A 19787-nucleotide genomic window follows, 5' to 3' on the forward strand; every position below is an offset into this window, starting at 1 on the left:
TTAAGGTTTATAAAATTACTATTTATATAGCGTAATATTGAAATTAATTTTAAATTATTGGTCAAAGTCGACAAGATGATATACATAGGTTGTAATACATGTAATAATGTATATATATAATAATATGTATATGTAATAGTTGTAATAAGTTCATTTATGTTTTCTTTAAAAAGCACGTCAAGTGTTATTATTGTCACATAAAACCTAATGATTGATTGAACCAATGAGTGATTTATTTATCTCATTTTATTGTAAATACAGATACATGTATTACTTCTGTATTTAAAAGAATGAATTTACTACAAATTACAATAATTGCTAAAAAAAATACCACGTATTATTAATATTTTATTCATGGAATGAGTTGTTTATAAAATTTCCCGCGTTCGATGCGCAAATAATACTGCACATTCTACGATGCTGCCACTGGTGAGGTATTCGCAAAGTTATTTACAGCCCCGTGCATTCAAACACCGGAAAGAGGTATGGGTATGAGCAAGTTCATCGGGTTCGTCGTGGGTGGCCTGGAAGCGAACGGAACGTGTGTGTGGTCCGAGCGTTCGTATGCTGGATGCGACTGTCGCGAGCGTAGAAGATGCAAGACGCTTTGTCCGAACGAAACGGAGAGCCTTCTCCGTGGCACTGTATAGTCGTTCAGAAAATAATTGGCGTGTAGTTTTAAGTGATGCGTCCGAAGGTACTATTTTTATTCATGGAATACTTTTGTTGTTTATCTCTGGTGCAGTACACGTGACATTTTCTTTTTAATTGAGCCGATAGCATGCCGGGGAATCGCGCACCGATTACGGAAGCCCATAACAAATTATCACTATATAGTACATTACTGTTTTTTTTTCTCTTTAATAATAATATTAATTTTTTTTTCATGATAATTAATCTTTTTTCAGATGACGCTCCTATTGATTTATTATTTTTTAATCTTACATCGAGCGTCGTCGGAACTGGCGCACGGATTTCCCACTAATTCGAATAGTAATAATGAAACATGGAAACATGGTTTAGAGTTGAGTCCTAGGCACAGAATTAAGGATTCCACTTATCTGCTGGACAGGTACCCCATGAGAGAATTACCACCTGATTCTTTAAATTGTCATAGAGCAGCAAAATGTGTAGAAATGCAAAGGAGTACTTGTATGGGTACAAGATTGTCATATACCACTACTACATTGGATCTTATACCTGAACGTGTAACCCAAGATATTGTAGAGGTATATTATATTACACATGAAGTATAATTCACATAGGTATTTTTAGATATGAATATATTTATAAATGTAATTTTTGATTTTTAAAAGAGGCAAATCTTTCAAGTCTAGAGTTACTTTCTCTTTTCTTTGTTCTCTTTTTATACCAGATATTTCAGGTCAGAAAAATCCTATTTAAAATCACCTCAGGTACTTCCTGCCTCAACTATATCACTCCTAAATATTACAATGCTTTTTCCTTATTCCTATATTGTTTAAAATATTCTTTATACTAATATTTTATTTTTCATTTTGTTAAATGTACTTATTATATACTTATTTTACAGGAAAAACTACATGTATTGCAAGCATTAAGACATATGCCAAAGTGTTGGGCAGTTGTTCAACCCTTCCTGTGCTCAATATTTATGCCAAAATGTATCAATGACACAGTGGATTTACCATCACAAGAGATGTGTAAAATGGTTTCAGGACCGTGTAGAATCGTGTTCAATCACACAATATGGCCAAGTTTTGTTAAATGCGAAAATACAGATTTATTTCCCAGACTATGTAAAAATGATATTAGAGAATTGAAATTTAATATTTCTGGTAAATGCCTAAAGCCATTAGTTCCAACTGATAATGCACTTGCTATTTTTGAAGGAGTTGAAGGTTGTGGAACGCAGTGCAATGATCCACTTTTTACACCAGATGAGCATAAGCAAATTCATTCTTTTATTGCCTGGGCTGCAGGCATCTGTGGTTCATTCAATTTATTCACAGTTGTAAGTAATAATTGTCACGATAAAGGAATATAAAATAAATAACATTGTATCTAATTTATGTGTTATTTCAGATAACATTTTTAATTGATTGGAGAAGTGCAAATAAATATCCAGCTTTAGTTGTATTTTACATAAACTGTTGCTTTATGATGTCCTGTATTGGATGGCTTGTTCAGTTTACAGGAAGCAGAGAAGTAATTGTGTGCAGGAAAGATGGAACCTTAAGAATGAGTGAGCCGAGGTAGTTTATAATTATTTAATGTATATAATAAATTGTTGCATAATTACATATGTCGTATTTTGCTGAAAATTTTTGTATTAAGTCAGATATAAAAACTTTGTGTACTAATATGTTTTCAGTGGAGAGAATTTGTCATGTGTCGTAGTGTTTGTTCTTGTGTATTACTCCCTTATGGCAGCTATGGTATGGTTTGTGATCCTTACATATGCTTGGCATATGAGTTTTCAAGCATTAGGCAAAATCCAAGACAGGATTGACAAGAAAGGCTCATACTTTCATTTAATTGCTTGGTGTTTACCACTTGTCCTTACTGTTACAATCATGGCATTAGGGGAAATTGATGGAAATAGTGTTACTGGTATATGTTTTGTGGGTTACACTAATCACGCAGTCAGAGCTTGGTTTTTGCTTGGGCCTGTGTTGATTGTCTTACTCGTTGGAGGTTATTTCTTATGCAGAGGTATGTTTTGAATCTACATCATTTTTCTATTTAGCTTTCTCTTTATTCACTTTATTTACTTTTTATTCATATAATAAAATGTATTTCTTTGTATGCTTTCATGAAGATCATAGTCTAGTAAGTATCTTGGTGAAAATAAATATTAAAAAATGATATTTTTACTTCAAGTTAACTAACGTTATTTAACGTTATTAATATTTTTAGGATTAATTACTTTGATTCGACTAAAAATAAGCAGTCAAGAAATTATATCTGAAAGAGCAAGTTCTAAAATACGAGAGACTATCGTGCGCACGGGACTATTCTCGATTTTCACATTCGCTGCAGTTGTGGTGACTTTTTATTGCCACATTTACGAATTTCAACATTCTGAAGAATGGCGTCAGAGTTTTAGAAATTACATGATGTAAGAAAATCGAAACATACAAAATTAGAATACGTAATAATATACGATGTTTAGTAACATTTTATATTTCACGTACAGATGTGCAATAACAACAAAGTATTTGGATATTTCGGAATGTAAAATGGAAGTACGACCGAGTGCAGCTAAAATGCAATTACATTTGCTTTCACCATTTTTTGCTGGTATTCTTATGTCTTCATGGGTGTGGACTGGTTCAACTGTAGATACTTGGACCAGATTTCTTAGACGGTAGTATTATATAGTAGTATATAACATTGCTTTCATTCTTTTTTTAACTTTTAAGCTATTAAAATTATTTTATTGTAGAACATTCAACTGCGAAACAGAAGAGCCTATTAGACTGAAGAAACACAAAGTAATTGCTCAAGCGTTTGCAAAACGGAAAACATTCAACAACGCTGGCCGATTGTCTATCAGCTTCCATAACACCCACGAGGATCCAGTCGGTTTAAACTTCGATCTAAACTCTGTAGCTTCTCAGGATTTCAGTTCAACGTGGGCAGCTGCTTTGCCAAAGCTAGTTACTCGTAGAGGTGCACTCGTCGGTGGTACAACGGGCTCTGTATCTAGTAACAGGAGAAATTCTGTAGATTCTGAAATCAGCTTTAGCGTACGTCGGGTGTCCGTGGAATCTAGAAGAAACTCTTTGGATTCACAAATATCAGTTCAAATAGCTGAATTGAAGACAACGCGGAAAGTCGCTAGCAGTTCACGCGGTCGACGCGGGAAACGACGACGAGACTTCGGAAAATCTAGATCAGGTAAAGTAGGCCCGCTGTTTAGAAGAGGCAGTACGACATCACAGGAAAGTCAGCTCGGTGCACAGATATTATCGGCGTTGACTATAGGTGGCAATTCAAAAGTACCGCCCATTCAAGTACCTAATATGAAGAGACGATCGGCTAGCGCTGGTTTGGATGACCGCGCCTTGAATCCTAAACTATTCGATGGGAAGAATGCTGGGATGCTGCTTCCGTTCCTATTTCCAGGGCAAAGTGGCAGCGATGAGAATTTAAGTAGTGAGGAGAAACAGCATCAAGAAATATCAGGAAAAGACGTGGATATCGAAGGAGGAAATATGGAAAAGGACGATCAAGACAGTGACAGTGATGACAGTCAACCAGAAGAAGAAGCTAAAATGTTAGATCCTGAAGAACCTCATGAACGTAGCAAGAGTAAAATTAGCAACAAGAGTTCAAAAAGTTATGGTCACGAGAGTGATAGGAGGAGCAGAGAAGGCCGTAGGAGTAAATATTTGCTCCAAGATGAAACCATTTTAAAGCACTTGTTTCAAGAATCCAGTGATATTAAGTTGAAAAGTGACGCAGAAATAAAAGAGGTATATAGAAAAGCTGGAATGGGAAATCTGGCATCTAGTTTAAACTCATGTTCTCCTGAATTGACAAGACTAATGCAGTCCGAAGCGCAGATTGGCAATGCTCGAGAAATGGCAACGCAGACATCGTTGCCATTGGACATTTTAGAAATGGAGGAATTAAAACAGAGCATAGACGAGATTATCAATAGCCGAAATTGTAGCTCAAAGGGAACACAGATCTCACCGCAATTAAATAAAAACAAAAATATCACTACGTAACGTCAGTTTTTCCTCCGACTTTACGTACAAAAACTTTTTGTAAAAATGATTTGCGATACAGTGAAGTTCAAAATCTGTCTTTTTAGTTGATAACTATTATACTGCTAGACTTATTCAAGTTTTGTTTTAGTTTTGTAAGTTTTTTTATTTTTTATATGTATATGTTCTGAGTATTTTTTAAGGAAGAAAACAACATATTTCATGAAGATTTAACAGTATAACAGCTATATGTGACTTGTGTTATTTACATGTGTGACTGTATATGTGTAATGGTGTAATGACATGACTGTAATTGTAAATACTATTTTAAAATAACTCAGTCTTAGTAGTATACATTATTACTTTTTATACATTTTATTATTGATAAAATTGCAATATAGTAAAAAATAATTCGGTGACATTTTACAATACTAAAGTTGTAAACGTATCATAAGTATAATTTTCGCTTGGCTTTTTATAAAGAACAATCTAAATCTATTTTTAACATTGCTCTGTATATTACAGTATTCTACAAAATGCATATCCTACTGTACTTAAGTCACATACAAATATTTTTTTATGTATGTACAAGTAGAATTTATTTTCTTATTTTAAATTTGTTCTTTAAAAAATTAAGACGAATTGTGCAACGAATTGAAAGAAATTACATTCTACATCTTCAATACAACATTTAAAATACATATAATATTAACAAAAAAATACATTAAAAGGTGTCTTTATTCAATAGTATTAAACAAAAACGATACGTATTTAGCAAATCATTTCTTCGATAATTTTTGCCTCCATTTTGTATAAATTGTTAGAATAACTAATTTACACCTAATAAACAACATTTTTTATGAAATAAATGGAAAATATCTAGTTCTATAAACAAAAATGTCTCAGTTAAATATTAGCACAACACATTGTATCTTTGTGAAAATGTATTCTGAAATTTACTAATATATTTATGGAACATAACTATAGATAAGGTCAACCCGTTATCGATAACTGATATTTTCCGTATATAGTTTAACAACTTCCCGGTATGCGAGTCCAATTTACTCACAGATAAAGTCAATCACGTTAATGTGATATTTTGATTTTGTAGTAATAAATATTGAAAATTCATGAAGATCTTTCAAAATTATACATCTTTTTTTCTTTTCTTTTTTTAATGCACTTATTATTTAAAAGATAACTAAAATCCGTTAACAGACTCTGTACTCCTGATCGACTACGTCATATTTCTTTGTACATTATATAAATGACGAAATGCTAAATTAGATCTCTAAAGTTAGTTTAATCTGTTATAAATGCAAAAACGGCATTTCTCATCTCCACTCGATACGTTTTCGACACGAGAATCATCGATGGCATCAAATCTTGGTGAACACGAGTACACGTGCTAATGATTTCTTTGCTCGATCAGTCCAGCAAAAGCATATTCCTCTTGCTCGATTCGCCTCACTTCATTATGCTTTCAAATCCGGTCCGATACATTCTGCTACGTACTTTTTTCCTATACTCGGTACAAACACAGCCGGATTTTAGTATTTGATAAGACGGTATTTGCAAACATGCCTGTTGATATACCTTCAAAACGCGGAACAATGCATTCATTCCACACACGTGTTCACAGTTCACCATTTCTCTATGACGCATTTTCTTCCTTTCTTTCTAAATTTTATTTCATTTCTTTGTTGTCAGAGTAACAAATATCGAACGTATAAAAATGTACTAGCTGTTGCATCGTGTGTACGTATGTGTCTTGTCCGTGTTTTTCTCTTTTTTACTTTCCATTTGTTTGCATTTTTTAATTTACATCACCATGAATATCAGGCATCAGAGTGTGTGCAGTGAACTTAGTTATTACAATTAGTCTTCCCTTTTCTTTGTTGCATATGTCACAAACCACACGAGAGAAAAAAGTCACATCTACATGCTCCAGCCACGCAACCCTCTTCAAGTGAACAAGTTGTTAACGACCGCGTTCTCCTCGTGCTTTCTGCTTTTGGGTAAAAATTAACGCGCTCTGTCCTTGCATGCACATATTACCATGTTTTTGTTTAAGAGTTTCCGAAAGAAAATTTATCCATTGGATACGCGTGCATGCCGTAATGTAGGATAAATGGAGCAGGAGGATGATAGGAGGAGGGAGAGGTGGAGGAGATAGGAAAGTGGTTTTTAATTTTTATTTACCACCACCTTAGAGGAGGCTAATGTATGACCGAAGTCAGCGCAGCTAATCACCATGGGCGAGGCTATTTGCTCTTGGCATAAGATTTTTTACTTTTAGTATATTCGTTACCCCAAAGGAAGTTGTCCACTGCTTCGCCGATCAAATACAAGGATAAGGTGATTAAAAGCATTACAAAGAAGAATACAACTCGTAACGGCAGCGGCAACACATCTAGTACTGGGTACACCCAGATACCGCTCTTATAGAAAATTATATGCACCCTGAAAATAGTAATAATTTACGTAATTAACTTAATAATAAATCTTTTACTTTATATTATACTTTACGTTACTATATATTAAGTCTACTTTATATTTACTTGTAATTTTAAAATCCTAATCAAAATTTTAATCAAAGTTTAAAAGCAAAATATGACAGTTGACCAAAGGCATAATATTCTCTTATAATTTTTATATTTTTTTTTTATACTGTCAACGTACCAAATTAAATATACAATCATGAAGGCTAATAAACACAAAAGGCCAAATGATTTCCTTGGATATTTTCTCGGGGCTATCATCATTTCTATTAGCGTGGAAACCATGATCATTGTGTGCATCAAATGATTGAGCCACCATGGAAAGTAAGGATCCAGCGCCTTTGGAAGCACCAATTCGCGATCCACAAACATTAAAGTCCAGAATATTATTCCAACGAACTATAATCCGAGAAAATCATACGAAAATGTATGAAACTTTAATTTTTAACTTTTTACTAAAAGTAAAAATTTTGTAGCTTTTGTCTTTTTCTTGATTTACCATGGCGATCGGAAAACCGAGGATCGCATGTACATGATCCTTTAATTTACGTATGAATGGTGGCTTCTTAGGGCTAACTGCATTTGTGCCGAACCAATCATTCAGAATACATATGAAGAAAAATATCGCTTGAATGATCTGAAACAATGAATGATTACACACTTAATTTCTACTGTTTAGATTAATAATTAAAAAAACTTGAATATATGGTATTGTACTTTTCTGTAAAAATTATTCAAAACATTTTTTACCGGTTTACATTTGTTGCGATTTATGTAACTAATAAGTAAAAGTTTAAAAGATATTGATAATTAGTTTAAAAGATAATTTTGTACAGAAAATAGATTTCTTCAGTGAAACTTGAGACGTAATGTCGAAATTGCAGTACAAGGATATAATGCCGCATCTCCTTTGTAATTAAACAAACATCATGTCTTCAATAATAATAAGAAGAATAATGCAAAAAGCGACTAAAAGATTTCAATAATTAACATAACTGCAATAAATTTGATAAAAAAACAAATAAAATTTGCATACATACATAAATATATTACATAAATTATGTCATTTCATTATTCTATAATTAACGTAAAATTGTAAAAAAGGAGACCTATAACCTAGAATTTGTAATTTGTCAATTACACATATGTATTTAGTATAAAGTGAAAATTTTCCGCTGTTTTTATTCTCTAATTATTTTATTATAAACGTATTCGCATATCATGTCTAATGTAAGTACTCTAAAATGAATAATGTAGCAACAAATTATTTATGTAAATTTAAACATTTAGAGACAGAACCAAAAAGATAGAATCTAACCAAACACTTGCCGTTTTTCATTATGATTATTGTACTGTACTTCGGATATTCTTTGTATTTCTATATGTATGTGTGTCTATTATGTAAATGTATTTTATGGAATTTTTAATTTTTCATGAACTGATAAACATCCGCAATGTATTAACAATATGAACGGTGATGAATATTTAAACCTACATTATATATGAATAAAAAATTATATATATATATATATATATACGTAGTTGTATGTAACATCGTAACATATAAAATGTTTAATAAAAGTTTTACTGTAATGAATTATACCGAGAAGTATTGACAGCAATTAAATACTAATAAAACAATTGTCTTGTATGGATACTTCAAATCATGCAATGATAATCACTTGGCTGCATATAAATAACATGACATGACACGTGCTGTAATTCGGAGATAATATGGAGTGGTACTCGAACAATTGAGTTTTGTTGTTATCCGAGCTTCATAATTTGTAATATCAACGTGAAATGATCATATGAAATCGTTCAGTGGTAGCAAAAGATTATGAAAAATTTATTTTCCCAGCTTAGACATTAGTTCAATAAATATATAAATATCAGGATGTATATATGGAGTATTGTGGTGTCCCTATAGTCCGTCCAACGAGATGAAGCAATAAATGTAAACAATAGTTTATTGCTATTGCCAATATTGCAGTCACAACAGTAAAACTTTCTTTACTTACACTGCCTCGTTGGAGATATTATTATACTATGATATTATTATTCACGACTACTCTTTTTGTTATCTAAACAATTAAAATATTTGATTTGTAAATCACTTTGATGTATAAATTAATTTTTTATTACAATTTTGAGAAATCAGTAAATATAATTAAATATTTATTCAATCTCCAAAAAGATCACTGTATTTTACTGTAATTTCGACTGTTTTCATTTTTGCGAATGCGATATGCATACAATACAATATCGTATTCTTACGTCTTCTTTTGTGTTTTCAGTATTGCATAATAATGAAAATGTGAAATAAGATTAAAATTATCACGCAATTTCAGTTTACTTGATGTAAACGAATCTTACAAGTATTTATGTAGAACATGCCTGGAAAATAGTATACCGATAATTGTTTTCTAATAATTAACAATTATTTTAAGTCAATTGACATTCTATAATTGTAAGTACCATTTTGATCAGTGATGTTTATTACATCATCAGTTTTATTTGATAAATAATTATTAGGCTAGTATTTTTAATAGGATCGTAAGTGGTTATGTAAGGTGGATTAGGAAAATAATCTAATTACATGTGAAAAAGAGACCATTGAGATCAAGAGACCAAAAAAGAGTTCATTGATTATCACGATACTAACCGCGTCCCAGAAAGTGAGGAACTTGAATTTCCCGCCATAGCTGTTGTGCATTTTGAGAAGATTCGGAGGGACAATAGTGTACATGTAATCATAATACACGGAGAACGCGAATTGCACGCAGGAGATCATGTGAAATCCAATTAGTAGGCCTTCCTGCATCTCGTAGTTATTTCACATACAGTTTTTTCGTGATCTGAAACGCTTTGATAGATTTCCATGATGGCGATCGTATTCGACCAATCACACAGGAATAAATTGATAAAAGAATTATTCATCTTTTCTGTGTGCATTCACTCTTTCAACAAACGTTTCTTATGTCGTGCAAAATGGGTGCATTATTGGATTCTCTATTTTTATAATAGAAGCCTTTTTTTTAAGTTACAACTTATAACAATCGCAACTTTATCTATTCTGTATTAATAACGTTTGTTCTAAATTTATGAAATAGTTTATGAAAATTGAAAGAAATGGATAAAGATGTACAAAAAAAGATATCGTTTCTTTCCTTTTGTATAACATATTAACTAAATTACATATTACATATTACGTTAACAAGAAATTTATTTCTTTAGTAATTACATTTTCTTGTTGTATGTATACTGTATATAGTATGTATGTAATGTACTTATATAGCCGATTAAAGAAAGATATATAAGGAACTATAATATTGTGTTCAACTATGAATTACATAAGACAGTTTACTCTCGAATTACGTAAATAGCACGTAATAAAGTGGTATTGTAATGGTATATAACATTTCAAACAATTATTTACTTTGTCTTGTTAACTTTATCTACTATATTATATATAGTATTGTGTATTAGATTCCAGGTAACGGATTGAGCATAACATTGAAATTTAAATTATTAAAAATAAAGCAGATTGCTCTACAATAACACGTGCTTTTTACAATTGATTTCATTACAGTAAAAAATAATCGTGGGAATAAAAATAGCGTTTCTATATAAAAAGAAATTTATAATATTTTTAATCTTAAAAAACAATGTACTGTAAATAATACGCTTGTTGAAATCACTGACATTTACTTTGTGATTCTAAGATCATCCAGCTACACAATTCACAAAAACAAAACAAAAAACTAACAAAATGCAAACAAATGCTAACAAGATGCAAAATAAACGATGCACAGACTGTTGATGATAGCAAAGAAAAGGATAAATGTAGCTATCTATATAATTGCACAAAAATAGATAAAATATTAACCTCACTTAATAAAACGGAAATAACTAAGAAGTTGAAGTTATTGCAAAGTAAACATTCTGTATTACTTAAATATTTTCTAATTATCTTTTTTTTTAATAGCAAAAATTGGAAACTTCGGCTTTCTCAAACCACACTCAATAGTATCGACCGCGTCGACGGTCTGCAACGTACTGACTGACGGATAGATGAAAATACAGTATGAGGATTGTGAGAAAGAGAGAAATAGCCAGTTCACCATGTGCGTATGGTTTCATCTGGAGAGAATTAGATACTACGGTGCACAGGTTAAAATTCACAGGTTAAAAGTAAATAAAACTTGAATATAAAATGGATACGCAAAATGATCAGAAAGATAAAAAAGAACCTGTATACACATATATAAGGCAAGAAAGAAATTGACGACATTGTATGCGATCGTATAGACAGATACGTGTTGTTTCTATTACTAACAGAATTAACACATTGTCTAAATGTGTACGAGTAGCACGTCTACAGTCATTATTTTATTTTTCTCAATCAAAATGCGCATTGATTTCGAAAGCCAAATACATATAGAGTACATAATATAGTACGAAAATAGGACATAAAAAAAGGAACGGGGCGTGTACGAAATAGAGAAGCGCCATTAGAAGACAGAGATAAAAAGTGCTGCTGTTCTTGTTGCTCTTTCTCTGCGCGAATAGAATGCGCACGAGCTGTTGCTGACAAAAATCGTTTCCCGACCTGTTCTGAAGAATATCATGTTTCTTTCTTTTAAGTTTAATGCCCGATGAAGATTAGTTATTTTAATCTGTGGATCTATACTGAAAAATATAATTTAAGATAAATATAGATTTCGTAATTATTTAGAAAAATTTTGTAATTATCATCGTGATACATGAGAAACTTCTTTCGACTTTTAAAGCGTTTTGTGATTGAAAATTCGATTTATTGAGACGTGTTACGTATTTATATAGGAATAAGTAAAGGATTGGATCCCAAGACTGGAGAAAGATGATTACCATAACACGTTACGTGATTTTTCACTTCCTACTACCATTCACGATTTTATACTGCATCTATGCTCGAGTGATACGCTGATTTCTATTATGTACACGCTAAATTTAAACAGACTTTTGTATAGTGGTGGTTCCAGATTTTATTTTTATTAAAAAGGAGAAAGTATTATGAATTTAAATAATATCATATTTCGAGTAAATCATATGTATATTTTTTTAGAACTAGCATTTCGTAACTCATTAATCAAGTTGAGATACGTATATTTGTTGACCTTGTTAAAAGATAAAATACGAATACTTCGTTTTATCGATTGTATGTAATCAATAGTATAAGTAGAAATTTTGCGTTCTAAATTGGATACTTTATACGGGTAGACAACCATTGCGATTGTGTTGTATAATAATATGTACCTTCATTTTGGTAATTTTTACAAGATATTGTTACACAATTTTGTAAAAGAATTAACATTAGCTATTCTCTGACTGTAGATATATTTTATTTATAGAATATTCGTTATGTATCGCAACCTTGTTTGATTAATGAAACCATGTTTTTAAAACAATGGATATTATGAGAAGTTTGTTATTCAAACAAACATCAAGGAAGCATGTTATTTTACACTTGCTATATGTACCATTCATTGTATATACGATATAAAGTACAGATTCTGAAACTGGTAGAGTTAGGTTCCCAATACGAGAACAGCAATATCGGCAAGAACAGCATATATTTTTTGTATCATAAACAATTTTAGATTTCAAATAATGAGATTCTCATGTCTCGTTTGTGCTGTAAACGCGGTGTAGGTAACCTCTGTAATATTAGAGAGGAGAAATTCTCGGGTAAAATGATGTTTTGACGAAGTACCTCTATCCTATTAGCGCTTTGTGACGATTACTGAGTAGTTCCCTTGACCGTCGCAAGAGACATCGTTGTTAAAAGGAAGTTGTTAAAAAGTGTAATACAGATTTTACTAATGGTATTATAGCAAAAAATCAGAGAAACTTGGATTTTCGGTAATTGTATATAAAGGGGTACATTTCATCGATTTTAATGAAATTTAAATATGTATCAGGGTGAAGATTTTATATATAATATGTAACCGCCGCTCAGTCATAGTTTTCGAGATATTGGTGAAAAACTGTTGCTATTAGATATTGAATTTTGTCTGTACGTGCACATCAATGGCATATACACATCACGGCGCGACAGCCAGCAAACGATCTATAACGGGTGAATTCGTCGAAAATGTGTTTAGTTTTTTAGTTTCACAATATATTTAAATTTGATCAAAACCGCTGAACTCTATCCTTCTATGCACAGTTATCAGATTTTTTACTTTGACGCAATCTACAGGTTGTCAGAGAACTATCAGGAAATAGTCACAAATCGCCTGAGGGGTGTTCGAACACCTTTATACTATACTATGACTGGAAGTGCCCCTATCATGGGACTTTCAGAATCTATATATACGATTGTGCTTTATATGTACGCTATACTAAGCTATATACACTTACGTAACGGTGTCAGAGGCATGCATAGGTTATGACGTATTGGCAATAGCGAATAGAGGCAACCAGCCCCTGTGCTATAAGGTCGATTTCACACGATGATACGTGTATGAAATGTGGATATGCTATAGTATATCTAACAAGGCGAGACAGTCGACTTTCGAATGTCACTAGTCGGCAGCCAATAGTTGCAACCGCAGTAATCAAATTTAGTTCACATTCATTGTCCCGTCACGTTGGATAGACTACACTATTTGGCGGTACTGATTTCGTGCATCTTGAGAAACTTGATCGCTGGCGATACTTTTCTACAGATCAAAGAACGATCTATACAGATGATTCACTCGAGAATAAACGATACTGTATATTTTATTCCTAGAAATATATCTCATGCGTATATTGCGGTACGTATTTTGCGGTACACGTATCGTCGCGTGAAACCGGCTTAACGCTCTTAATATGGGGAAGAAGATTCAGATTCACACATACACACACACAATGAACCGCTGCAACGCGCATGTGTACAGAAACACGAGGTAGACGCGGAGAGCAAATCGTGCTTGAGTATTGGCATCGAGACGTTGTACGAAGTAGGAAAGCGAGAGTAAAGGAAATGTGAAAAAGGCTATTAAATAATGACTGTGCGTAACTAGTATAAGATTAAGAATTTTGGAGTATAAACGTAACGTCAAGGTTTCATATTTAGTTTCAGTATAAAGTCATTTATTGACGCTCCATCATGTTGTAAAATGTGGAACGCAATATTACTGTATTTATTTAGCTGACACAAGTGCGTCGATGTAAATTTATTAGCGTTTGATTTAACGTTTATATAAACCTATAAATACATCGTTCAGAGTGAATGATATTTAGATGAAACTATAGGAAAACTAACTACCCTCCGGTCTCGATGATTTTTAGATATGTTGTAGAAATCGATATTTTGAATTTTTCCTATACATAGAAAAAGTGGATTTGCTTAGTTTCCAAGATATTCGCCAAGAACTACCGGTACTACAGTGAATTTTGCCTACAGTTGTATGTCAGTGTATACGTTAATATTGCTTGCCGGTTGCTGGCCGCTTATTTTCTGTTTATAAATGAGTGTTGGGCTAGCTTAATGATTTCGTGCACAACGTGTATTTGAATTTCGGAATTGACCAAAATATAATCTTAAATATCTTAAAAATACATCTATATGCTTAACAACCTTGGTATTTAATTAAGAAGTATGTCATATCATCTAAGTTAGCAATTGTTTTATATTCTTTGCTGTCAATATTTTTCATAACATAACATTTTTTGGAATTTATATTAATTATATCTGTCGACACTTGTTACATATCGTGAACCATAAGATATGATGAACAATAGAAAGCAAAATATAATGACGAATAAAAGAATTATAAATGTTTTGAACGAAATACGATTTTATTAGTATTAAAAATATGCAACTTACCAGGTTCCATACAGTCAAGAACTTAAGTTGTCCTGGATTGAAGTCACCATGTGGGGGTTTAAGCAGAGGTATCGTAATCAAAAACCCTCTGTATGTCGTAAACGTGTACATCAGACACGATGAAATATGGTGTAGCTGATTTATTGTGTACATTTTCCTAAAATCCTGATAAAAAGATAAAATTTTGCGTTAGGGGTTTACATTATAGACTTTTTTATACATTATGGTAGTTCTTGATACGTAAAATCCAAAAATGTAAGTCATTAGGAGTCTAGCGGTTCAAAAATTACATAGGGAGAAAAATTTTGAATCGGAATCTTCTATTTGCCAAGCGGGTATTTTACTGATTGAGCTATCCAGAAAAGTACGTGTCCGGTTGAGAATTAAACTATTGCAAGTTGCTGTCGAGAGTATTTCTTCAGCGTTTGAGAGTAACTGTTTCAGAGGGATGAGGTAGCTTACTCTCGAATAGACCATGATCGAAGAGCTACTGGCACAATTCGAAACAATTTCATATTTTAAAAGTAGTATATCACGACAATTCATAACATGAGAAACCAGGTAAGTGAAGTGTAATCAAGTATGTAATAGAACGAAATATACAAATATTATCAGAATATCAAAATTACAAGTGACACAAGAACCCAAAAAAAGAAAAAATACAAAAAAGAAGAAGTAGCAGCGATCCGATAAAAAAAAGAAATTCAAATTGGGTCTATTTTGGGATTTAATTCCAGCTCTCGCAATAAACATCACAAGATCGTCACACATGAAGGCATCGGTGGTTAATTGTAAATAAAAGGAACTGGTTCAATTATACACTGAAATTCTGTTGCGTTCATTTGCACAAAATTGCAAAACATCTTGGTATCATCTTCAATTCGAAAATCCCTTCTAAATAATGAACATTACAGATAGTAAGCTTTCGGTGAGTTTTTCTAGTAAGTTCGAGGGTATTAATTTTCCAACTTGCTTTCAGATAGACAGACAATTTAAGAGTACTCTCGAGAACAACTATCGGACGAAATTCCCAAATCGACACGTACCTTAATATTGTTTCTTTTTTATAGAAATGATTTTTCCGTGAAATTTCCTACAACTGACGCATAATCCTTACCTGATACCTATGACATACAGGTTAGGTTCAACTAACGATTGACAGATGGGACGCGACCTTGTATTATTGGCTAAGTTTATACGAAAAAATCTTTTTTATTTTTATTTTATTATTTTCTTACTGTAAGATTCTTGTGTCTTCACGAAAGTATTATATTAACCAGAATAGCATTATATTGTGATAAAAAATTTTTATTTAAATAGCAAACAATAAAAATGGAAACGATAATAGACAAAATTCAATAATTTTAAACGGTATCGGCATATACGTAATTCGGATTACGTAACATTAAATAATACATTATTTATCAATATATAAGAAATAAACACAGTGCTTCATATTTAATAAAAATAGCTTCAGTAATTATACCAACAGTAAGCTGAAGAATAAATACTTAATGTGTTGCTTCTTTTAAAGAAACTCAACTTTGTTAAACATTATTTAGATTTTTAAAAGATTTTCTAATATTAAAAAGAAACGTTACTAAATTCTATACTGAATAAATAAAATATTAAAGAGAAATGTCATTTTTTTTACAATTTTCAATTTTACAATTCCATTAAGCTTTATATCTAATCTAAATTGGAAGAAACAACTTCATGAATACATCATGGAGATCCTAATCGACGAATAGGTCACGATATTGTTTTTTTACAAGGAATTAATATTTAAACGTCAATGCGGAGCTGAATTATATATTTCTTAGTATACGACTGGATATATCGTTATAAAAGAAAAATGTTTATTACATAAGAATTCGATATTGATAACGATCATATAACTACTCTTGTAAAATTCCTATAACGCAGCTGAAGAGACTTGAGCAGTATAGATATTATGTATTGCACCACAGATGACGATGCAAGATACGTTTCAATTACATGGTAATTATGCATACTCTAGTACCATACTCTTCTCTACTGCTAAGTTTTATTTCCAGTATGCATTTCTTAAAAAGATTGATTTAAGACAGAGTTGTTCTATCCATTGTGAACTATATCCAGTGCTCCATATTATTATAAATAGTTTAGTATTGTATACTGCACATATGCATTTTGTGCACTTTTGCATCTTAAATGCATCTTAGAAAAAAATTGCAAACAATAAGTATGTCAAATATCATAGTAATGGAAGCAAGAACACATTTACATATAATAACCATTTCTATATCAATAAATATATTAATGAATATATATAATATAACAAATAGATATAATAACTATTAAATATCTTTTTCGAATGTTCATTTTTTAACTTTTACGAAATCTTATTAAATAGGTATATAATAAAATATTAAATAAGCTTGTTCGGCGAGATGGCACTTATTTCTCTATCAACTTCCAGATAAATGACTGGAATCCGAGTTCAACTGGGTTCAAAATATCGACTCCTCTGGTATTATAGTCCAGAAAATTGTCAGTTTCCGATCCTTCATAATAACAGTAATTAAATTGACAAAGTGAAGAGCCATCAAGATGAACGTGAATGCACTATATACTACCAAAAAGATATTTCTCTTATACATACAAATAATGTATTGTATTTATTGTACTTGTCTTTCTTGTCTTTTGTCTGCGAGAGGCTTCCGGTTTGTATAATATTCCTTACGAAATTCATATAGCTGCTTTCCTTACGTTTATTATATTTTACAAATTCATAACATATTCATCATTAAGGATGTGGTAGAAGTATAATTATAAGACATAATATAAGTGAAATCTTCAAGTAAAGTATGGTAAATTTAGCTATCATAGTGATGAAAAACAAAATATATAAATAATGAATAATTAGCGAAATAATTTTGTGTGTGGAAGATAAGGTATTGCATCTTTAAATAATTTCTTTCATAGGAAAATGAAACGTTACAGAATTAATGTGAAAATAACAAACATCGTAGTCATAAATAACGCGATTATTTGATTCGAAAAATGAACGAGATGAAAAATGAGATCTTCTGGAATGACCAGAAAAACAGGTTTGCAGAGAATGTTTTCGTGCGAGGATCAATTTCAGTGAAACATTTACGCTGGAACACTATTCTTCTTTCTTCGCGAAATATTTAAATTATTTCGTACTTCATTTTCCGTACAAATTGTTAAATACAATGATGATTTAATAATTCGAGATCATTCTAGAGAATAAACACTCCTAATACCAAGTGTATGCTAAATTGTGCAAATTGTGCCAGAAGTTGCACTACCACTTTTTTTGTTGCTGGTGTTAGCTGATAATTATACAATGGTTTTCAAAGAACGATGAGTTTTTCTATTCCTATATCGACGAAATGGAAAATTTCAGAAATTTAATTACTTGCCCACAAATTACATTCTGTATTTGTATGGTTCTACGTGCATATAGCACCATAGACTTACAGAAAAGTTTATTTTATTAAAAAGAAGAATTGCACTTACGAAATTCACAGTCTAGAGTATTGTAAAGTCATTTAAAAAAAAGAAGTGAGTTTAGTTTCTAATGAAACCGATCAATTTTTCGATCATTCCTGAAACTGATTAAGTCTATTGTGAATGTGAGTTACGCTTTTTAGAATGAGAATGCAGTTACCCCTTTAAATAAACGATCTGTTTTTCAGAGGATCCGATTTCTCTTATCCCATTAAAATATAAGTGAAGTAAAATTGCACGCAAAAAATTCTCTATCTTTTAAAAAATACACTCCTCGATCATCTGAGAAAGTAATTATTTCCAATATTATTAGCCGCATCAGCGCGGTGTCCAGCTTCAGTATAATATCCTCAACGATATTAATTTAACAACTGTTATATTAAACAAGTTCTTTCGCGCTTATTTTATTGCATTCCGCTTAACCCTCCATTTAATATTTCTTAAAATCGATAATTTTTATTTTAAATAATTTCTCAGTTGATTCACATTTCAAATATATTATATATTTCTAATCACCCTTAATTCACTCAATAACAATCTAAAATCAACAACTTTTACTTAAAAAGGTTTCTCGTTTCATTCGTATTTCAATCATATTATAAATCATATCATTCGTCTTCTATTTCCTCTAATTCATTTCTTACGTTAGAATAGTATTCCCCTTTATTTCTGCATTCCTATTTAAACAATTGACACTTCGTGGCCCTAATTCTCAACTGTTCCTCTTAACTTCATTTCTTAGAAACATATAATTAATCAATCCACATATGTCTAATTGATATAAAGATACAAATACATGATAACATGACGAAAATTCTACCTAGAAAGCAACAAATATTTAGTTCTTTTAAGTCCTATTTCCACGCAATAATATCAAATTCCTTATAGATTTTAAACTCAGTTTCTTCGGTTTACGAACTAATGGAGATAGGACAGTTGAGAACTAGAGCAACGACTTATCTTACTTTTAATTATTTTTAAACCTACCTTGACGGATAACTGAAGAACGTTGGAAGATCTAATTCTATTTAATTTATGAAATTATGCCGAATGATGAAATTGAAAATTTAGGAGAAGTAGGTTTGTTGATATGTAGATTGATCGAGATACGTACAATGAGATACGGTACAACCAACTGAATCACAGGCCAGTCTTGTGAATTCACGAAGCACGCACATCAATTTCGACGGAAAGTCAGTCACGGACTGACAG

At 31.6% G+C, this 19787-nt stretch overlaps 2 protein-coding genes and 1 long non-coding RNA gene across 10 annotated transcripts; 2 read left to right on the forward strand and 1 right to left on the reverse strand.

Moving 5' to 3' along the window:
* The first annotated feature begins 421 nt into the window (after positions 1-421).
* On the forward strand, positions 422-6612 carry LOC117239682 (protein smoothened). 3 transcript variants are annotated; one of them, XM_033505430.1, is made up of 9 exons: positions 422-697; positions 909-1229; positions 1553-1993; positions 2065-2234; positions 2354-2694; positions 2899-3100; positions 3179-3349; positions 3428-3882; positions 3970-6612. In XM_033505430.1, the coding sequence occupies exons 1-9, from the start codon at positions 686-688 to the stop codon at positions 4716-4718; spliced, it is 2862 nt and encodes a 953-aa protein (XP_033361321.1). In that variant the 5' UTR covers positions 422-685; the 3' UTR covers positions 4719-6612. The 3 variants fall into 3 exon arrangements, with proteins under 3 accessions (XP_033361321.1, XP_033361319.1, XP_033361322.1); XM_033505428.1 differs by having other exon boundaries at positions 686-697; positions 3428-4718; XM_033505431.1 differs by lacking the exon at positions 422-697 and having other exon boundaries at positions 983-1072; positions 3428-6612.
* LOC117239687 (androgen-induced gene 1 protein-like) lies at positions 6486-19782 on the reverse strand. 6 transcript variants are annotated; one of them, XM_033505451.1, is made up of 5 exons: positions 19690-19782; positions 15057-15221; positions 7698-7835; positions 7380-7597; positions 6486-7160 (listed from the first exon to the last, which is right to left on the reverse strand). In XM_033505451.1, the coding sequence occupies exons 2-5, from the start codon at positions 15207-15209 to the stop codon at positions 6962-6964; spliced, it is 708 nt and encodes a 235-aa protein (XP_033361342.1). In that variant the 5' UTR covers positions 15210-15221; positions 19690-19782; the 3' UTR covers positions 6486-6961. The 6 variants fall into 6 exon arrangements, with proteins under 6 accessions (XP_033361342.1, XP_033361341.1, XP_033361339.1 ...); XM_033505450.1 differs by lacking the exon at positions 19690-19782 and adding an exon at positions 19563-19683; XM_033505448.1 differs by lacking the exons at positions 15057-15221; positions 19690-19782 and adding exons at positions 9864-10064; positions 13604-13624.
* Positions 14064-16677, forward strand: LOC117239688. Its single transcript, XR_004494514.1, has 2 exons — positions 14064-14308; positions 15060-16677. It is a non-coding gene; the product is annotated as an uncharacterized LOC117239688 (long non-coding RNA).
* Positions 19783-19787: the final 5 nt, after the last annotated feature.

This window comes from Bombus vosnesenskii, unplaced genomic scaffold (assembly GCF_011952255.1).
Source record: "Bombus vosnesenskii isolate JDL3184/JDL3185 unplaced genomic scaffold, Bvos_JDL3184-5_v1.1 scf7180000014105, whole genome shotgun sequence".
In the NCBI taxonomy this organism is placed as follows: domain Eukaryota; kingdom Metazoa; phylum Arthropoda; class Insecta; order Hymenoptera; family Apidae; genus Bombus; species Bombus vosnesenskii.

Excerpts from the sequence above, each read along its gene's own strand:
- LOC117239682 (XM_033505428.1), top strand. Across the intron at positions 2,235-2,353 it reads TTAAGAATGAGTGAGCCGAG|TGGAGAGAATTTGTCATGTG; the intron begins GTAGTTTATAAT and ends ATATGTTTTCAG. Across the intron at positions 2,695-2,898 it reads AGGTTATTTCTTATGCAGAG|GATTAATTACTTTGATTCGA; the intron begins GTATGTTTTGAA and ends TAATATTTTTAG.
- LOC117239687 (XM_033505448.1), bottom strand. The coding sequence starts at position 10,022 with ATGCAGGAAGGCCTACTAATTGGATTTCACATGATCTCCTGCGTGCAA. Across the intron at positions 7,836-9,863 it reads TCCTCACTTTCTGGGACGCG|ATCATTCAAGCGATATTTTT; the intron begins GTTAGTATCGTG and ends TCATTGTTTCAG. Across the intron at positions 7,598-7,697 it reads TCGGTTTTCCGATCGCCATG|TTCGTTGGAATAATATTCTG; the intron begins GTAAATCAAGAA and ends CTCGGATTATAG.